Below are 19,053 nucleotides of genomic sequence, written 5' to 3' on the forward strand. Positions count from 1 at the left end.
CATCGTATTTCCTATATTTTACATATAATTCTTGTATTTTCCCGCAGATGTCCAACAAGAAGGACGTCCCCCTCACTCCCTGGAGGAGACCACCTCTTTAAAGCCACAACCACAACATAAAGAGGAAGAGGAGGAACTCTGGACCTCTGAGGAGGGAGAGTGTCTTCTAGGGCAGGAGGAGGCTGATCTCAGCAAGTTTCCACTGACTGTTGTCTCTGTGAAGACTGAAGACCATGAGGACAAACCACCCGAGTCCTCACAGCTTCATCACAGTCCAAATGAGGAGAACAGAGCCGTGGAACCTTCAAGAAGCAACTCACCACAACACATGACAACAGAAGCTGATGGAGACCACTGTGGAGGATCACAAGCAGACAAGATCTTAGCTCCACTATCAGATAGTGAGGACACGTTAAACGTTAATGTAAATATAAAATCACACATGAGAACGCACGCAGAAGAAAAACCCTTTGGTTGTACAGTTTGCTCAAAAGGCTTTTTTAAAAACTATAATTTGACTCGACACATGCGGACGCACACGGGAGAAAAACCCTTCAGTTGTTCCGTTTGCGGTAAAACCTTCTCTGTCCAAAGTGCAATGAAATCCCACCAGAGCATACACACAGGTGAAAAAACATTTGGGTGTTCAATGTGCGCGAAAGGCTTTTTTGTCAAATCTAGTTTGACCAAGCACATGAGGATACACACCGGAGAAAATGTGTATAGTTGTTCAGATTGTGGCAAAAGATTCTGTGACAAAAGCACGATGCAAATACACATGAGGAAACACACAGGAGAAAAACCTTTTAGCTGTTCTGATTGTGGCAAAAGGTTCTCTGTCAAATCGTCGATGCAAAAACACATGAGAACGCACACAGGGGAAAGACCTTTTAGCTGCTCCGTCTGTGCAAAACGCTTTCTTGTAAACTCTCATTTGACTCTCCACATGCAGACGCACACAGGAGAAAAACCTTTCAAGTGCTCAAACTGTGGCAAGAATTTCTATGGAAGAGCTAGAATGCTGACACACATGAGAACGCACACAGGAGAAAAACCTTTCCGTTGTTCAGTGTGCGATAAAGGATTCTCAGTCAAAGGTGCGATGACGTCACATATGAGGACGCACACAGGAGAAAAACCTTTCAGCTGTTCAGTGTGCGCCAAAAGATTCTCTGTCAAAAACAGAGTGCAAATGCACATGAGCACGCACACGGGAGAAAAACCATTCAGTTGTTCAGCGTGTGAGAAAAGGTTCTCCAAAAAAGAGAACATGCAAAGACACATGAGAACACACACAGGAGAAAAACCCTTTATCTGCACAGTGTGCGCTAAAAGATTCTCCGTCAAATATAAAATGCAAATACACATGAACACGCACACGGGGGAAAAACCATTCAGTTGTTCCGTGTGCGAGAAAAGCTTCTCCAAAAGGGAGAACGTGCAAAGACACATGAGGACCCACTCAGGAGAAAACCCTTCAGTTGTTCGGTGTGCGATAAAAGATTTTCCGCCAAACATCAAGTGCAATTTCATATGAGGACACACGCAAAGGAGAAACACATTTCAGTTCAGTGCGAGATAAGAGACTCTCTGCTCAAAATAAACGCAGTTCCAGATGAGAGCGCACACAACAGAAAAACCTATCAGTTGTTCAGTTTGTGACGATTTTTTGTTTTGTTTTGGAAAAAGAGGTATTAAAACAGCCCTGTGATGAGGTGGCAACTTGTCCAGGTTGTACCCAGACTACCGCCCGAATGCAGCTGAGATAGGCTCCAGCGACACCAAAAGGGACAAGCGGTAGGAAATGGATGGATGGATGGTATCGGAACACAGGAGAATAACTTTCTTATTGGAAGTCTTCTATTAATGATCAACATTACTAAGATAGTTTTTGTAACGGCTCAAATGAAGTGGAACTATAAATGACTCGTTGATACAGAGCAGATATAAGTCGTATTTCTCGCTGCTCCTATTCGGTTCATGCTAAATGCTGTCGTTGCATTTGTCTCTAAACAATCGAAGAAAAAACAAAACAATGGAATGGAACGGAGAAAAATGAACTCCAGCAGAGTCGGTAATGGTCTAATGCAATGCGTTTTCTATAGCCCGGACTCGGACCCAGATCCTGACCGCCAGGCACGCCGTGTGATAGATTACAAAACACTTGAGTTTCTTTGACACAGTTTTTAAACTTAAAAAAATCGATAAATGGGTGGTATTCACACATCACTTTTATTATTGAATGTATCAAATGTGATGAATATTTTTAATCGACCACAATAGAAACAAGCTTTTGGGCTTTTGGCGCCGTCCATTTGCCTTTTTAAAGCATTACATGGATTAAATTCTTTAGGACAGGGGTCGGGAACCTTTTTGGCTGAGAGAGCCAAGCAGCCAAATATTTTAAAATGTATTTCCGTAAGAGCCATATAATATATTTTTAACACTGAACACAACTAAAAGTGTGCATTTTTAATTAAGACCAACATTTCTACAGTATAATAGGTCTCTTATTCTTTGTAATAACGTTGTTATTCTGAAGCTAATTTAGGAGGGGGCGTGGCCTGCGGGTCTGCAGCGGAGCGGGGTGTTGCCAGGACCGGCCTGGAAATCAGCGACAGGTGTGTAAATGGCCCACCTGGGCCTTGTTGAAGAACCCCCAAGAGGGCTAACCCTACACTAACCAATAATAAATAAATTATTTCTTACCCTTAATGCAACTAAGGATGGATGGATTCAAATGCATTAGCATTTTTATATTTTTTAACGTTATTTTTAACACTGTGATTACAAGTGGAATTATTCATTACTTATCGTGTTAAGCAGTGTCAGCTCAGATTTATCCGAGAGCCAGATCTGGCTCTAGAGCCATAGGTTCCCTACCCCTGCTTTAGGACGTCAAAAATCAGAATCAGAATACCTTTATTGTCTTTATATGGAAACAACGGAATTGGACAGCAATCCAACTCAGTGCTTTTAAAACAAACCTACATAAAATAGTCTTAAGGTGACAATTTAAAATTTAAAAACAAAATAAAATGTTAAAAAAAAACTAGGGCTGGGCAACGATTAAACATTTTAATCGAAGTTAATCCCAGTATTTCTCCGATTAATCGCGATTAACTGCATTGTATACGCAAAGCCCGATAATGAATTCAAAAGTAGTGTGTAGTGCACCTTTATTGGAATATTCTCCCACATGAACAAAAGCGCCAAAACATTTGTTGTGCAAACACAATTTAAATCAGTCCTTGTTAAACAGTAGCAGTTAAATAGCATATTTTATGAAAATCAACTCCAAAAATGTAAATACAAACATTTAAGCTTATTGCCACTGCCAGGGTATTTAAGTTATCCTGTTTGTTATGGAAAATAAATATAATCTACATACAAATCTCTGAGCCACAATCAGGCAATTTCTGAGGTAACAGCAGAAACATTTTTTTTTATCAGGGATCTTATGTTTAAAAAGCTTATATTATAGGTAGTGGGCTGTTTTAGGGAATTTTTGATCAAATTATCCGTAGTAGCAATATTAATAATGTTGTGTTTATTCTGCGTAGTGCACTTAAAATAATTATGACCATATCCAGGAATTGATATGATGGGAAATTTCCGATTGTTTGCTTGGTGCTTTGATAAACTGAAGGCATCATATACATGGTACTATATTGTGATGTTATGAGCCAGGGAAAAAAAAGAACTACCCTACCCAGCATGCAACAGGAGTGACGCGCATATATAGGTTGTGTCGCCATGACGGCATCTTGTATGTTGTGATATGCACGCTCTGAAAGCCAACGTTAAGAACTCCTCGCCTGCATTATTCATAAATAGACAGACAACACATATACTCCGCTGCTTCACAGGCCGCTGGATGTAGCCGGCAAAGTATTCCCATGCTAGCTAGCACGCGTCATTCAGTCCAAAACGGCCCGATCTGTCCACATCCAAAATTGTCTGGCGGTCGTAAGTGATCCCGGAGTGACCACGCTGTAAGCCGGCCATGAAATTTGCAGAATTGTCCGGTATTTTTGCCAAATGTTCCATCTTTACCAAGAGCCCCTCCACGCCGGGCGACGCCATCTGGTTGAGAAAAGGCGTTAACAAAATAAAAGCATGTAAACAACATACGCAAATGTGCGATAAAATAATTGTCGGCGTTAATAGATTGATGAGTTAACGCGTGATTAACGCATTAATTTGCCCGCCCCTAAAAAAAACATATCGCACAGTAGATCTGTATCAGAGGTAAGCCAGTAATAAAGTGGTGAGTGTTCAGGTAAGTGTAGAGTTTAGGGCAATAACAGCTCTAGGAGAGAAACTGTTTTTCAGTCTATTTGTCCTAAACTTTTCAATAAATCAATCAAACCTTTAACCTGGTGACCCTTACATTTGGTAAAAAATGAAGAGTAATGATCATTATACTTCTATTACAAACCCTGTTTCCATATGAGTTGGAAAATTGTGTTTGATGTAAATATAAACAGAATAAAATGAGTTGCAAATCCTTTTCAACCCATTTTCAGTTGAATGCACTACAAAGACAACATATTTGATGTTCAAACTCATTAACTTTTTTTGTTTTTGCAAATAATAATTAACTTCGAATTTAATGGCTGTAACATGTGCTGAAGTAGTTGGGAAAGGGCATGTTCACCACTGTGTTACATCACCTTTTCTTTTAACAACACTCAATAAACGTTTGGGAACTGAGGAAACTAATTGTTGAAGCTTTGAAAGTGGAATTCTTTCCCATTCTTGTTTTATGTAGAGCTTCAGGGGCAGCATAGCTCGGTTGGTAGAGTGGCCGTGTCAGCAACTTGATGGTTGCAGGTTCGATTCCCGCTTGTGTCATCCTAGTTACTGCCGTTGTGTCCTTGGGCAAGACACTTTACCCACCTGCTCCCAGTGCCACCCACACTGGTTTAAATGTAACGTAGATATTGGGTGTCACTATGTAAAGCGCTTTGAGTCCCTTGAGAAAAGCGCTATATAAATATAATTCACTTCACTTCAGTCATTCAACAGTCCGGGGTCTCCGCTGTCGTATTTTACGCTTCATAATACGCCACACATTTTCCATGGGAGACAGGTCTGGACTGCAGGCGGGCCAGGAAAGTACCATTGTCTTGCTGAAATAAGCAGGGGCGTCCATGGAAAAAAACAGGGCTTAGATGGCAGCATATGTTGTTCCGGTCACAACTAGGCTTGGACATGGATTGTTTCTTCGATGCATATGAGGATCGACACGAGCGAGGCGTGGACGTGAGTACATAGTTCGCTCGGTTGGTAGAGCGGCCGTGCCAGCAAACCTGAGGGTTGCAGGTTCGATTCCCGCTTCTGCCAACTGAGTCACTGCCGTCGTGTCCTTGGGCAAGACACTTTACCCACCTGCTCCCAGTGCCACCCACACTGGTTTAAATGTAACTTAGATATTGGGTTTCACTATGTAAAGCGCTTTGAGTCACTAGAGAAAATGCGCTATATAAATATCATCCACAACTAAGGGCACTCACAAGGAGGTACAGACCCTTGGCTATGAACAAACAAAAGACTAGCATAAATGCAAAACTACAAACATGAAACAAAAACACTTGCTCGATCGGCATGAATCATAATAAACTATAAACAAAACTAGCACATGGCATGAATACAAAAACGTACACGGCATGGAAATATGGACGAGGGCGTGAAGGTTGGAACAGCATGGGTAGGGTGCGTGTGAGTGAGAAGATCCCCGGACGAAGACAAGAAAAAGAGTTGACTTAAATAGCTATGATCATTAGTGAAAACAGGTGTGAGGCTGAGAACTAATGAGTTGGCATGGAAACAAACGAAACCAGGAAGTGCAAAACGTGACTGAATGTCCAAAAACTAAACATAGCATGACCAAAACCAAAACATAACTTAAGGGCGTGACAAGTTCCAAAACCTGTATGTACCTTTCCAGCATTAATGGGGCCTTCACAGGTGTGTAAGTTACCCATGCCTTGGGCACTAATGCACCCCCATACCATCACACATGCTGGCTTTTCAACTTTGCGTCAATAACAGTCTGGATGGTTCGATTCCCCTTTGGTCCGGATGAAAAAATGTTGAATATTTCCAAAAACAATTTGAAATGTGGACTCGTCAGACCTCAGAACACTTTTCCACTTTGCATCAGTCCATCTTGGATGATCTTGGGCCCAGAGAAGCCGGGCGGCGTTTCTGGATGTTGTTGATAAATGGCTTTTGCTTTGCATAATAGAGCTTTAAAGGCCTACTGAAAGCCACAACTACCGACCACGCAGTCTGATAGTTTATACATCAATGATGAAATATTAACATTGCAACAAAAAAAAGTGCGCGAAAATCAGTGGTATTCAGTGAGGGAAAATTAATTAAATGTGCTGCACTGAGTGGAGCGGATCACCACTCCAAGATGGCGGCCCCGCGTCTCGTCTGCGCCAGTAGGCAGTAGCGCTCCATGCTGTGCACCCTTATAAGATGTCCATGCTGGGAAACAGCAGGGCGGAACCAAAGTGCCGCGCGCGACGGACTCCTTAGGTTGAGGACACTTCCGCCTCCTCGGCCGGACTGACGTCGGGAGTTACCTTCTTTTCAGGTCGGTACGCGGTGAAAATCACACAAATGTTTTATTTTCGTGAATGAGAACGTTTCGTGACATATTTTACGACATATATGTTGGATTGTTGACGTGAAAAGTGGCGTTAATAACTTTGAATTGTACAACACGGCCGTGTTGTAAAATGGCCGCGACAATTGAGTTGACTTTAGCCCCGAAGACGTGATATATATGAATCAAACTTGTTTTTATTGACGGTAATAATGGTGGGAAAAGTAACTGTAAAACCGTATTTAATTGCAGTCAAAGAACTTCAGAAAAATCCCGCAAATAAGATGAAAGCAGGCACTTCAAATTGAAATAGCGTGAATTTGGATACATAGTTAAATGTAGGGAACATACGTCCTCTTTTGCGGGGCTGTCCGGGTGGCTTTTTTTTTTTTAAATGCGTCAAATGTCCGGTATTTTGATTTAGGGCTGCGTGTATTTTCAATGTACAGTTGTGATCAAAATTATAAAATAATTCAACGCCCACACAATTTAGGTGTTTTAGCAAGTTGGACATTTATTCCGTATTTTGTTTATAGTCATATCAAATAAAGATGTGTCAAATTGACAAATGCAACTTAAATTGTAACACTGTATTTTACAAAATACCAAAAAAGGACATTTTTCTTAATATCTCATTCACAAAATGATTCAACCCCCTAGTTCCGTGCATCTTTAGTACTTAGTAGAACACCCTTTGGCAGTAATGACATCCTTCAAAGGTGATACATAAGCTTCTTGCAAGCATCTACAGCTATTTTAGCCCATTCCTCTTGGACAAAGGCCTCCAGTTCATTCATATTCTTGGGCTTGCGTGCTGCAACTGCCTTCTTCAAGTCCCACCACAGCTTTTCTATAGGATTTAGGTCTGGTGACTGTGAAGGCCACTCCAGAGTCTTCCAGCCCTTCTTCTGCAACCACTCTGATGTTGATTTGGAGGTATGCTTGGGATCCTTGTCCTGTTGGAAGGTCCAACGTCTCCCAAGCCTCAGCTTCGTCGCTGACTTCATGACATTTGCAGCTAATATATCCTGTTAGGAAATAGAATTCATAATGCCTTGAACGCGCTGGAGATTCCCGGTACCTGAGGCAGAGAAACAGCCCCAGAGCATGATTGAACCCCCACCATGCTTAACAGTAGGCAAGGTGTTCTTCTCTTTGTAAGATTAATTTTTTCTCCTCCAGACATAACGTTGATTCGTAGGCCCAAGAGTTGCAGTTTTGTCTCATCACTCCATAGAACAGTTTCCCAAAACCTTTGGGGTTTGTTCAGATGATTTTTGGCATACTGGAGTCTATTTTTCTTGTGCCTGGTAGTCAGAAGTGGGGTGCGCCTGGGAGTTCTGGCATGGAGGCCTTCATCTCGTAGTGCGCGCCTTATTGTCTGGGACGAAACCTGCGTTCCCCCCTCTGCAATGTCCTGTTGTAGTTCCTCAGCTGTTACCCGGGAGTTTTTCACCACTGTACGCAAACAGCATCCTCTTTCTACCACGCCCAGGTAGTGTTTCCACTGTGCCTTTAGCTTTAAACTTGCGAATTATGCTCCCGACTGTGTCTCTTGGAATGTGTAATGTCTTTGCTATTTTCTTATATCCATATCTTTTCTTATGAAGAGAAATGACCTCCTCTCTTGACTTCTTTGACCACTCCCTGGACTTCACCATGTTGCAAATACACCATTGACCATCTACAAAAAGCAGAGCGTCACAGTCTTTTTCAATCAGTTTAATTGTTGCTCGTTATGGTTCTAATCACATCTACAGGTGAAACACCTGATTGAAAAGACCTTATTCAAATTCTGTTCTTAAGAGTTATGATCTTCAAGGGGTTGAATAATTTTGTCAATGGGATATTAAGAGAAATGACACTGTTTGGTATGTTACAAAATATAATGTTGTAATTCAAGTTGCATTTGTCTATTTAATGCATCTTTATTTGATATGACTATAAACAAAATACGGAATAAATCTCCAACTTGCTAAAACACCAAAATTGAGTGGGGGTTGAATAATTTTGTTCACAACTGTAAGTCCACGGTCAAGACAATCATAGCCAGCAGCAGCTAGTGCTATTCGGACCGAGAAAGCGACAATTTCCCCATTAATTTAAGCGAGGATGAAAGATTCGTGGATGAGAAAATTTAGAGTGAATGACTAGAAAGAAAAAAAGGCAATTGCAGTGGGAGCGATTCAGATGTTATTAGACACATTTACTATGATAATTCTGGAAAATCCCTAATCTGCCTATTATGTTGCTAGTGTTTTAGTGAAATTAAATAGTACCTGAAAGTCGGAGGGGTGTGGCCACGGGTGTGTTGACCGCCAGAGTCTCTGAGGGAAGTCACGCAGCTGCAGCAGGACGGAAGCTCCGCTGATGTCTCCGGTAAGAGCCGACTTATTACCACAATTTTCTCACCGAAAACTGCTGGTCGACATGTAGTCGGGATCCATGTTCGCTTGACCGCTCTGATCCATAGTAAAGCTTCACCTTCAGGAATTTTAAACAAGGAAACACCGTGTGTTTGTGTGGCTAAAGACTAAAAGGTTCCCACCTCCATCTTTCTACTTTGACTTCTCCATTATTAATTGAACAAATTGCAAAAGATTCAGCAACACAGATGTCCAGAATACTGTGTAATTATGCGATTAAAGCAGACTACTTATAGCTTGGATCGGACTGGAAAATAATGTCCGCTACAACCCGAGACGTCAAACGCACGCGTCATCATACCGTGACGTTTTCAACACGACACTTCGCCGGAAATTTTAAATTGCAATTTAGTAAACTAAAAAGGCCGTATTGGCATGTGTTGCAATGTTAATATTTCATCATTGATATATAAACTATCAGACTGTGTGGTGGGTAGTAGTGGCTTTCAGTAGGCCTTTAAAGGGGAACATTATCACAATTTCAAAAGGGTTAAAAACAATAAAAATCAGTTCCCAGTGGCTTGTTGTATTTTTTGAAATTTTTTTCAAAATTTTACCGGTCCCCGAATATCCCTAAAAAAAGCTTTAAAGTGCTTGATTTTATCTATTTGCGATGCGACTATCCATTTCCCTGTGACGTCATACAGTGCTGCCAATGTAAACAAACAACGGCGAATACCACAGCAAGATATAGCGACATTAGCTCGGATTCAGACTCGGATTTCAGCGGCTTAAGCGATTCAACAGATTACGCATGTATTGAAACAGATGGTTGGAGTATGAAAGTATTGAAGAAGAAACTGAAGCTATTGAGCGAATAGCTATTGACGCTATTCATAGCCATAGCATGGCCGAATAGCTGCGTTAGCATCGCCGGTAAAATGTGCGGACCAAACGATCAGGACTTTCGCATCTCGTGACACTGGAGCAACTTAAATCCTTCGATTGGTAAGTGTTTTGTTTGCATTAAATGTGGGTGGAAAGAAACGTAATATAATTGCAAATGCATCTACAGGTTATCCATACATCTCTGTGCCATGTCTGCTTTAGCACTGCTGGTAAATAGCATGTTAGCATCAATTAGTGTAGCATGTTAGCATCGATTAGCTGGCAGTCAACATCAACAAAACTCACCTTTGTGAATTCGTTGACTTTATAGTTGCAAATGCATTTGCAGGTTATCCATACATCTCTGTGCCATGTCTGCTTTAGCACCGCCGGTAAATAGCATGTTAGCATCGATTAGCGTAGCATGTTAGCATCGATTAGCTGGCAGTCACGCCGCAACCAAATATGTCTGATTAGCACATAAGTCAACAACATCAACAAAACTCACCTTTGTGATTTCGTTGACTTTATTGTTGCAAATGCATCTGCAGGTTATCCATACATCTCTGTGCCATGTCTGTCATCGCCGGTAAAATGTGGAGACACTCTGGCACATTCAATGGGGGTCTGGCGGCAGACACTTTTGCATCTTCGGGCCAGTGGTGCAACTTGAATCCCTCCCTGTTAGTGTTGTTACACCCTCCGACAACACACCGACGAGGCATGATGTCTCCAAGGTTTCAAAAAATAGTCAAAAAAACGGAAAACAACAGAGCTGACACCCAATGTTTACAATGTGTTGAAAATGAAAATGGCGGCTGTGTTACCTCGGAGACGTCACGTTCTGACGTCATCGCAAAAAGAGCGATAAACGGAAAGGCGTTGAATTCGCCAAATTCACCCATTTAGAGTTCGGAAATTGGTTAAAAAAATACATGGTCATTTTTCTGCAACATCAAGGTATATATTGACGCTTACATAGGTCTGGTGATAATGTTCCCCTTTAAAGGACTTAAGGACTTAAAAAAGAGTCTGCTCATGCCCTTCTTGTAAACAGCTTTGCAGTTGTCCTTCCAGTCCATCGTGGGACTGGAAGGACTCACCTGGACGGTGAGTTTACTGTCCGAGGTTGCAGTGATGCTCGCGTGTGAATGATATTTGGAGCGCGGTGATGCTCACAAAGTGCATTGTTAAATGTGTTTCCACAGAAAGATAGAAGAAGCCAGCAGACATGTACTGATACAGGCTGTCAGAGACATGCTCAGTTGGGACACAGCTTCCCATAAAGACTCTCCAACCGCATGTCAGAAGTAAAGGTGTGTAAAGTAGTGTAACTATTAGTAGTAGAAGTCAGTCGTGTCATTCTAACTAATGTTTATTATTTCTTTGTACAGGAACACAGACAACATCACATTAAACAGGTAAGTGGAGGTCAGTAAAGAATGTCATCATTGAGAAGCTAGAGATGAAACAAAAGGGTTGACTCCCCAAATTAGTGATTTGTTTGATTTATTTACTTAATCCATTCATAATTTAATTCCACCTACTAACAGGCTAAAGCAGTCCTGGGCCATTATTTTGACACGAGGGCCACATTTAGAGAAAAAAAAAAAAAAGTGTCCGGAGGCCTGTTATATCTTATTTTTAGGAACACTAATACAAAACCTCACAATAATGTCTGATTGAATGCTAAAAACGTTATGACAGACCTCTTTAAAGGGGAACATTATCACAATTTCAAAAGGGTTAAAAACAATAAAAATCAGTTCCCAGTGGCTTGTTGTATTTTTTTTATTTTTTTTCAAAATTTCCGTTTGATGAGCATTCCTCAACTTTATCAGTATTTATTGCCACCTTTCCCAACTTCTTTGTCACGTGTTGCTGGCATCAAATTCTAAAGTTAATGATTATTTGCAACAAAAAAAATGTTTATCAGTTTGAACATCAAATATGTTGTCTTTTTAGCATATTCAACTGAATATGGGCTGAAAAGGATTTGCAAATTATTGTATTCCGTTTATATTTACATTTAACACAATTCCCCAACTCATATGGAAACAGGGTTTGTAGTTTGCTCTGTGCATAATTTCTGGTTTCTCCATACCAAAAAATATTAAATACATACTGAATGTTTTATGGAACGCATTTTATATTGATATCGATTGTGTCCATCGCGCTATATATATATATATATATATATATATATATATATATATATATATATATATATATATATATGTCTTGATTGGATTATCCAGAGAATAGTGCTCGATACTGTGGTAGAGCGCAATATGTATGTGGTACAAAAATCACAAGACTACTTCATCTCTACAGAACTGTTTCATGAGGGGTTCCCTCAATCATCAGGAGATTTCCTGATGATTGAGGGAACCCCTCATGAAACAGTTCTGTAGAGATGAAGTAGTCTTGTGATTTTTCCCACACCTACATATATATATATATAATATAAATTGTATATATGTGTGTGTACATATGTATATATGTAAGTGTGTGTGAATTTAAATGTATTATATATAGATAATATATAGCATCCACGCAGCAACCACTGAATTATATTATATATATTATTCTATTTTATATTGTAAATATATATGTATAGGGGTGGGACCTAATAAGTTTACTTCTTCCCACTCCCTTTTGAGCCAATCTTGACATCTACAAAAGATTAGTCACATGTAATGTTTTCAATATAGGTGTAAAAATAATGTATTTATATATTTCTTTTGTATTTTATGTCATTCTCTTGTTTTGTTTGCATGGCTCAAAAGAAACCATTCATTCATTCAAAATATTGATAGAATTTTATCGGCCCAACCCTACGGTTTCCATCCATCCATCCATTTTCTACCGCTTGTCCCTTTTGGGGCCGCGGGGGTCTATTTCAGCTGCGTTTTGGGCGGAAGGCGGGGCGTTTTTGATTATTATATTTTAATGACGGTGAGAAGCCTTGATCGAAATCTAAATCACAATTTGATTAATTGTCCAGCCCTAGAAGATGGTTAACAATGGTCAATGGTCATGTGTTTGTTGTCTTGTGCCCTGCCGACGTCTATGAAGAACATCTTCTCCCTGAGCAACGAGAGTGGAGCTGCAGAATGAAGCAAGAGGAGCCACAGCCCCTCCAAATTAACGTGGAAGACAAGGCGCCACACTTTGAAAATGAAAAGGAGTACATTAAAAAGGAAGAGGAGGACTCGCTGAATCCCCATTTTAAAGAAGAAGAGGAGGAACACAGCATCGGTCAGGAGGGGGATCAGCTTGAATGGTTGGAGGAGTTCTCAGTGACTGGTGTCCCTGTGAAGAGTGAAAATGATGAGGTCAAATTGTTGGAGGAGTTCCCAGTGACTGGTGTCCCTGTGAAGAGTGAAGATGATGAGGTCAAATGGTTGGAGGAGTTCTCAGTGACTGGTGTCCCTGTGAAGAGTGAAAATGATGAGGTCAAATTGTTGGAGGAGTTCCCAGTGACTGGTGTCCCTGTGAAGAGAGAAGATGATGAGGTCAAAGGTGAGCGTGAGGAGAAGAGAGAGGCGGAGCCTCCGAGCAGCAGCTCAACAGAAGCTGATGGAGACCACTGTGGAGGATCACAAGCAGACAAGCTCTTAGCTCCACTATCAGATAGTGAGGACACAACGTCACACTCTCCTGACACTGATGATGAAGACTCTAAAGATGATAAGACACGTCACACTGACAACACACACCTGACGTGTTCTCACTGCGACAAAACCTTTAGTTACCATTGTCGCCTGAAAACACACATGAGAATGCACACCAGAGAAAAACCTTTCCCCTGCTCAGTGTGCGGTAAACACTTTGCACGAAAAGACGTGTTGAAAGAACACACGAGAACGCACACTGGCGAAAAACCTTTTACCTGCTCAGTCTGCGCTAAAGGTTTTGTAACAAGTACGAATTTGAAAGTGCACATGAGAATGCACACCAGAGAAACACCCTTTTCTTGTTCAATGTGTGGGAAAGGCTTTGTAACGAGTACGAATTTAAAAGTACACGTGAGAATGCACACCGGAGAAAACACTTTTAGCTGTTCAATCTGTGGTAAAGGTTTTTTTCAAAATCACGATTTGAAAAGACACAGGAGAATGCACGCCGGTGAAAAACCTTTTACCTGTTCGATCTGCGGCAAAGATTTTGTGCAAAGTCAATATTTGAAAGTACATATGAGGATACACAGCGGTGCAAAACCTTTTTCTTGTTCAGTCTGTGGTAAGGATTTTGTGCGAAGTCAGTATTTGAAGGTACACATGAGAATACACACCGGCGCAAAACCTTTCACTTGTTCAATCTGCGGGAAAGGTTTTACGCAAAGTCAATGTTTGAAAAATCACGTAAGAGTACACACAGGTGAGAAAGTGTTGAGTTGCAGTGTGTGTGGTGAAAGATTCTCCTATAAGTACCAGTGTAAGAAACACAAGTGTGCTGGTGAGAACAGCAGCAGAAAATGAAGATGCAGGATTTGAAATAATCTCCCTTTTTTGTTAACTTTGACTTTCTAACCAAATCAGTACATACAGTACAGGCCGAGAGTTTCTACACACCTTCTCATTCAATTTGTTTTATTTTATTTCAATGACTATTTACATTGGAGATCAGGCCTGGGCAATTATTTTGACTCCGGGGTCACATTTAGAGAAAACAATGTGTCTGGGGGCCAGTATATTTATTATTAGGGACACTAGTACAAAACCTCGAAATAATGTCTGATTGAATGATAAAAACGTTCTGACAGACCGCCTTAAAAAAACGTAATGGAATTTTACATTTTTCTATGAACGATAAAACACTGAATATTGACAAAATATGAATGTAGTGTGAATGTTGTTCGTCTATCTGTGTTGGCCCTGCGATGAGGTGGCGACTTGTCTAGGGTGTACCCCGCCTTCCGCCCGATTGTAGCTGAGATAGGCGCCAGCGCCCCCCGCGACCCCGAAAGGGAATAAGCGGTAGTAAAATGGATGGATGGATGAATGTCACACTCCCTTTCGATCGACATATTTTACAATCAAGTGAAACGCAAAAAAAATGCAACAAACAGTGAAATAGGAATGTAAAGGTTACAAAATAAACCCACCTACAATCTATATATCTGATATATCACTATGCTTTAGAACTTTGTTGTGAAAATCTCCTCTCGTGTCTGTATAAAGGCTTCCCGCCTCGTCTGAGCTGCTGTGGCGTAGATTACCATGTTAACTAACAAGATTACCAGAGTAACTGGTATATCATCCGTAAGCGCAGATTCCAACCATTGAAACACTTTGTGTAGTTAAAGACTTACGGTCATAAGAAAACATCACTGTACATAATAATGTCAGCTACACTTTCCATCTTAAAGGGGAACATTATCACAATTTCAAAAGCGTTAAAAACAATTAAAATCAGTTCCCAGTGGCTTGTTTTATGTTTCGAAGTTTTTTTCAAAATTTTACTCCTCCCGGAATATCCCTAAAAAAAGCTTTAAAGTGCCTTATTTTCGCTATCTTCGAAACCACTATCCATTTCCCTGTGACGTCATACAGTGCTGCCAATACAAACAACATGGCGGTTACCACAGCAAGATATTGCGACATTAGCTCGGATTCAGACTCGGATTTCAGCGGCTTAAGCGATTCAACAGATTACGCATGTATTGAAACAGATGCGCGGAGTATGGAGTCGGATAGCGAAAACGAAATTGAAGAAGAAACTGAAGCTATTGAGCGAATAGCTATTGACGCTATTTGGCCATCGCATTGGGTGTACCTAATGAAGTGGCCCCAAGCATGGCTGCCTTATTAGCATCGCCGGTAAAATTTGCGGACCAAACGATCAGGACTTTCGCAACTTGTGACACTGGAGCAACTTAAATCCGTCGATTGGTAAGTGTTTGTTTCACATTAAATGTGGGTATCTAGTTTCAAATGTACATACAGCTAGCGTGAATAGCATGTTAGCATCAATTAGCATAGCATGTTAGCATGGATTAGCTGGCAGTCATGCTGCGACCAACTATGTCTGATTAGCACATAAGTCAACAACATCAACAAAACTCACCTTTTTGATTTTGTTGACTTAATCGTTGCAAATGCATCTGCAGGTTATCCATACATCTCTGTGCCATGTCTGTCTTAGCATCGCCGGTCAAATGTGAAGACACTCTAGTACATTCAATGGGGGTCTGGCGGCAGATTTCTTGCCAGTGGTGCAACTTGAATCCCTCCCTGTTAGTGTTGTTACACCCTCCGACAACACACCGACGAGGCATGATGTGTCCAAGGTTCCAAAAAATAGTCGAAAAAACGGAAAATAACAGAGCTGAGACCCGGTGTTTGTAATGTGAAAATTAATATGGCGGGTGTGTTACCTCGGTGACGTCACCTTCTGACGTCAGCGCTAAAAGAGCGATAAACAGAAAGGCGTTTAATTTGCCAAAATTCACCCATTTAGAGTTTGGCAATCGGTTAAAAAAATACATGGTCTTTTTTCTGCACCATCAAGGTATATATTGACGCTCACATAGGTCTGGTGATAATGTTCCCCTTTTAAGATCATAAAAAAAAACTTTGAGAATGTCCGGCGGGCCAGATTGAAAAGCTCATCGGGCCACATGTGGCCCCCGGGCCTTAATTTGCCAAAGTTTGTTGTAGATTGTCACTGAAGGCATCAAATCTATAAATGAACACGTGGAGTTATGTACTTAAGAAAAAAAAGGTGAAATAACTGAAAACATGTTTTATATTGTAGTTTCTTCAAAATAGCCACTCTTGGCATTCTCTCGATAAGCTTCAAGAGTCTCCAAAAATGGTTTTCACTTCACAGGTGGGCCTCATCAGGGTTGATTAGTGGAATTTCTTGCTTTACCAATGGGATTGGGACCATCAGGTGTGTTGTGAATGAGAAGGTGCGTCCAAACTTTTGCCCTGTACTGTATAACGTGTGACATCATCGTGTGTGTGTGTGTGTGTGTGTGTGTGTAACACAATCTTGTTAATATGATCCTACCATATATAGATTTGATTTTTGAGATTTGTGCTGTTTTCAGTCAAGTACATGCATTCATATACAACATTGTGTATTTTTAATAAAGACATAACCAAATAATTTGACTGAAAATGTGAGAGTAAACAGTACAAATTATACAATAAACATTTAATAGGAATATATATATATATATATATATATATATATATATATATATATATATTCACAATTCATGTTTAAATTGCATCGATGAACTCCTTTATATGAAATGGACCATGGACAGCGGCGGTGACTTTTCCTCCTACAAGCAGCCCTGACTAGACTTTCCCTCCACAGAGGGGTTACATATTTTAATTTCTAATTGTAAATTATTCCATAGATGAACTCCTTTACATCAGTGGTCCCCAACCACCGTGGCCCGATTGGTACCGGGCCGCAAATTTTTTTATTAAAAAAAAAAAAAAAAAAAAATTATCAATGGGGTTGGGACCATCAGGTGAATGAATGAAAATACTTCAAATGAAGTATTTTCCCACAGGCTGGCGCAAGAACATGGTGCAGAACGTCGCTACCTCGTACACCCTCATCGGCGGGATTTCCAACACTTCGGCCACCTTGTTCATGACGGTGATGGGAACACATCCAAAATGTGTTTATTTTTTTATTAAATCAACATAAAAAACACAATATACACTTACAATTAGTGCACCAACCACAAAAACCTCCTTTTTTACGACAAAAACGTCCCTTTTTCATGACAAGTTATTAAGCGTTGACCGGTCCGCGGATACAAAAAGGTTGGGGACCACTGCTTTACATGTTGTACATATTTGTTTTACATGTGTTCATACCTTTGCTTTTGAGTACAAATAAATCCCTCTTAGTTCATATTTACTGGTTCACATCTGAAACATCTTCTGGACCACTTCTGGAAGCATTTTATTATTTACTTTATACACCATTTGAGTTAGTGGGAGTCTTGGCAACAGGTACAGTAGGCCTGGGTTACTTCCCCAAGACCCAAGTCAGCGGGCAAAGAGCGACGCAATCTACTCCAGGAAGAGGTCCAAGCAAGGTTGGAGGAAGATAGAGTGGGCCGGGCAGTGGGACTCCGGCAGCAGGGAAAATGGACTCTGTGGTAGAGCACGATACGGCGCATAGTTCACCTGGTCAAACATCAGGCAGGCTGTCTTCCACCGCATTTGGTTTCTAGTGCAGGCAGTCTACAAGGCCTTCACTGGTCTTGCAAACCATGATGTGATCCTCAGAGGATCTCAACAGTTTCCCCAAAGGTCCTGACTGATGGTCACTATGCATTTATCCAATGAAAGAAAATGCTGTTCTAGATGTCTCCAGTAGATGTCGCATGCCATGACCTGGTACTCAAAGCAGTTTCTGAGAGCATAGCGTCAGCCATCAGCACCAGCAAACGCCATCGTGCTTCAAAGAAGGTAATCCTTATGAAAGCTGGTTCATTTTCTTCTCCTGGAAGCTGCAGTTCCAGTCATAGGCTCGTTCAAGTCCTCTATTTTTAAACTCACATTCTTTATGTTGTTTGAGTTCATCACTTTATTGAGGGCTGGGATGTTCAATGTGTGTTTCGATGTCCTGCCTCTTACTGACATCTTGTGGCAAGATGATGTTACTACATTTTCAAACGGTGATTCTTTTTCTTTTTGAACTTCTATTTAAAGGAGAATATATACGAATCTGGACAGAAATGGTACTGCAATCACGGTCCAAATTCTGTAGTCTCCTCCCCCTCCCCATGTATGCAGCCGAATCCAGCTCCATGGACCGGGCTACTCCAAGGAAGTTCAAACTTCCACAGCCTCTTACTAGGGTTTGAGGTTTTGATTGAGACTTTTATTAGTAGATTGCACAGTACAGTACATATTCCGTACAATTGACCACTAAATGGTAACACCCGAAATAGTTTTTCAGCTTGTTTAAGTCGGGGTCCACGTTAATCAACTCATGGCAAAGGTGCTAAGACCATAATAGCTGGATAAACAAGCGTTTTGTCAATAACAAATCTCTGACCAACCCATTTTAAACAGAAATTAGGCTATTTTCAGGTAGAATTACGTCATGCCTCACAAAATACGAAGGTCTTTGGTTCGATCCTAGGTTCGGGATCTTTCTGTGTGGAATTTGCATGTTCTCTTCGTGATTGCT

General features: G+C 40.8%; 2 protein-coding genes across 6 annotated transcripts in view; both read left to right on the plus strand.

Moving 5' to 3' along the window:
• LOC133542447 (gastrula zinc finger protein XlCGF57.1-like) overlaps nucleotides 1-4,725 on the plus strand; it is a 130,771-nt gene extending 126,046 nt beyond the window's left edge. For all 4 annotated transcript variants that reach the window (XM_061886580.1, XM_061886579.1, XM_061886582.1 and 1 more), the window contains one exon: nucleotides 48-4,725. In XM_061886580.1, coding sequence (XP_061742564.1) covers nucleotides 48-1,537 — 1,490 coding nt within the window. In that variant the 3' untranslated portion in view covers nucleotides 1,538-4,725. The remainder of the gene's footprint in view (nucleotides 1-47) is intronic.
• Nucleotides 4,726-6,519: 1,794 nt separating this feature from the next.
• On the plus strand, nucleotides 6,520-17,678 carry LOC133542504 (oocyte zinc finger protein XlCOF6.1-like). 2 transcript variants are annotated; one of them, XM_061886704.1, is made up of 6 exons: nucleotides 6,520-6,610; nucleotides 11,085-11,192; nucleotides 11,271-11,297; nucleotides 12,955-13,214; nucleotides 13,395-16,795; nucleotides 17,414-17,678. In XM_061886704.1, the coding sequence occupies exons 4-5, from the start codon at nucleotides 12,993-12,995 to the stop codon at nucleotides 14,358-14,360; spliced, it is 1,188 nt and encodes a 395-aa protein (XP_061742688.1). In that variant the 5' UTR covers nucleotides 6,520-6,610; nucleotides 11,085-11,192; nucleotides 11,271-11,297; nucleotides 12,955-12,992; the 3' UTR covers nucleotides 14,361-16,795; nucleotides 17,414-17,678. The 2 variants fall into 2 exon arrangements, with proteins under 2 accessions (XP_061742688.1, XP_061742687.1); XM_061886703.1 differs by having other exon boundaries at nucleotides 12,955-16,795.
• The last annotated feature ends 1,375 nt before the right edge of the window (nucleotides 17,679-19,053 follow it).

The sequence above is a fragment of the Nerophis ophidion genome, linkage group LG24, assembly GCF_033978795.1.
Source record: "Nerophis ophidion isolate RoL-2023_Sa linkage group LG24, RoL_Noph_v1.0, whole genome shotgun sequence".
NCBI classification, from domain to species: domain Eukaryota; kingdom Metazoa; phylum Chordata; class Actinopteri; order Syngnathiformes; family Syngnathidae; genus Nerophis; species Nerophis ophidion.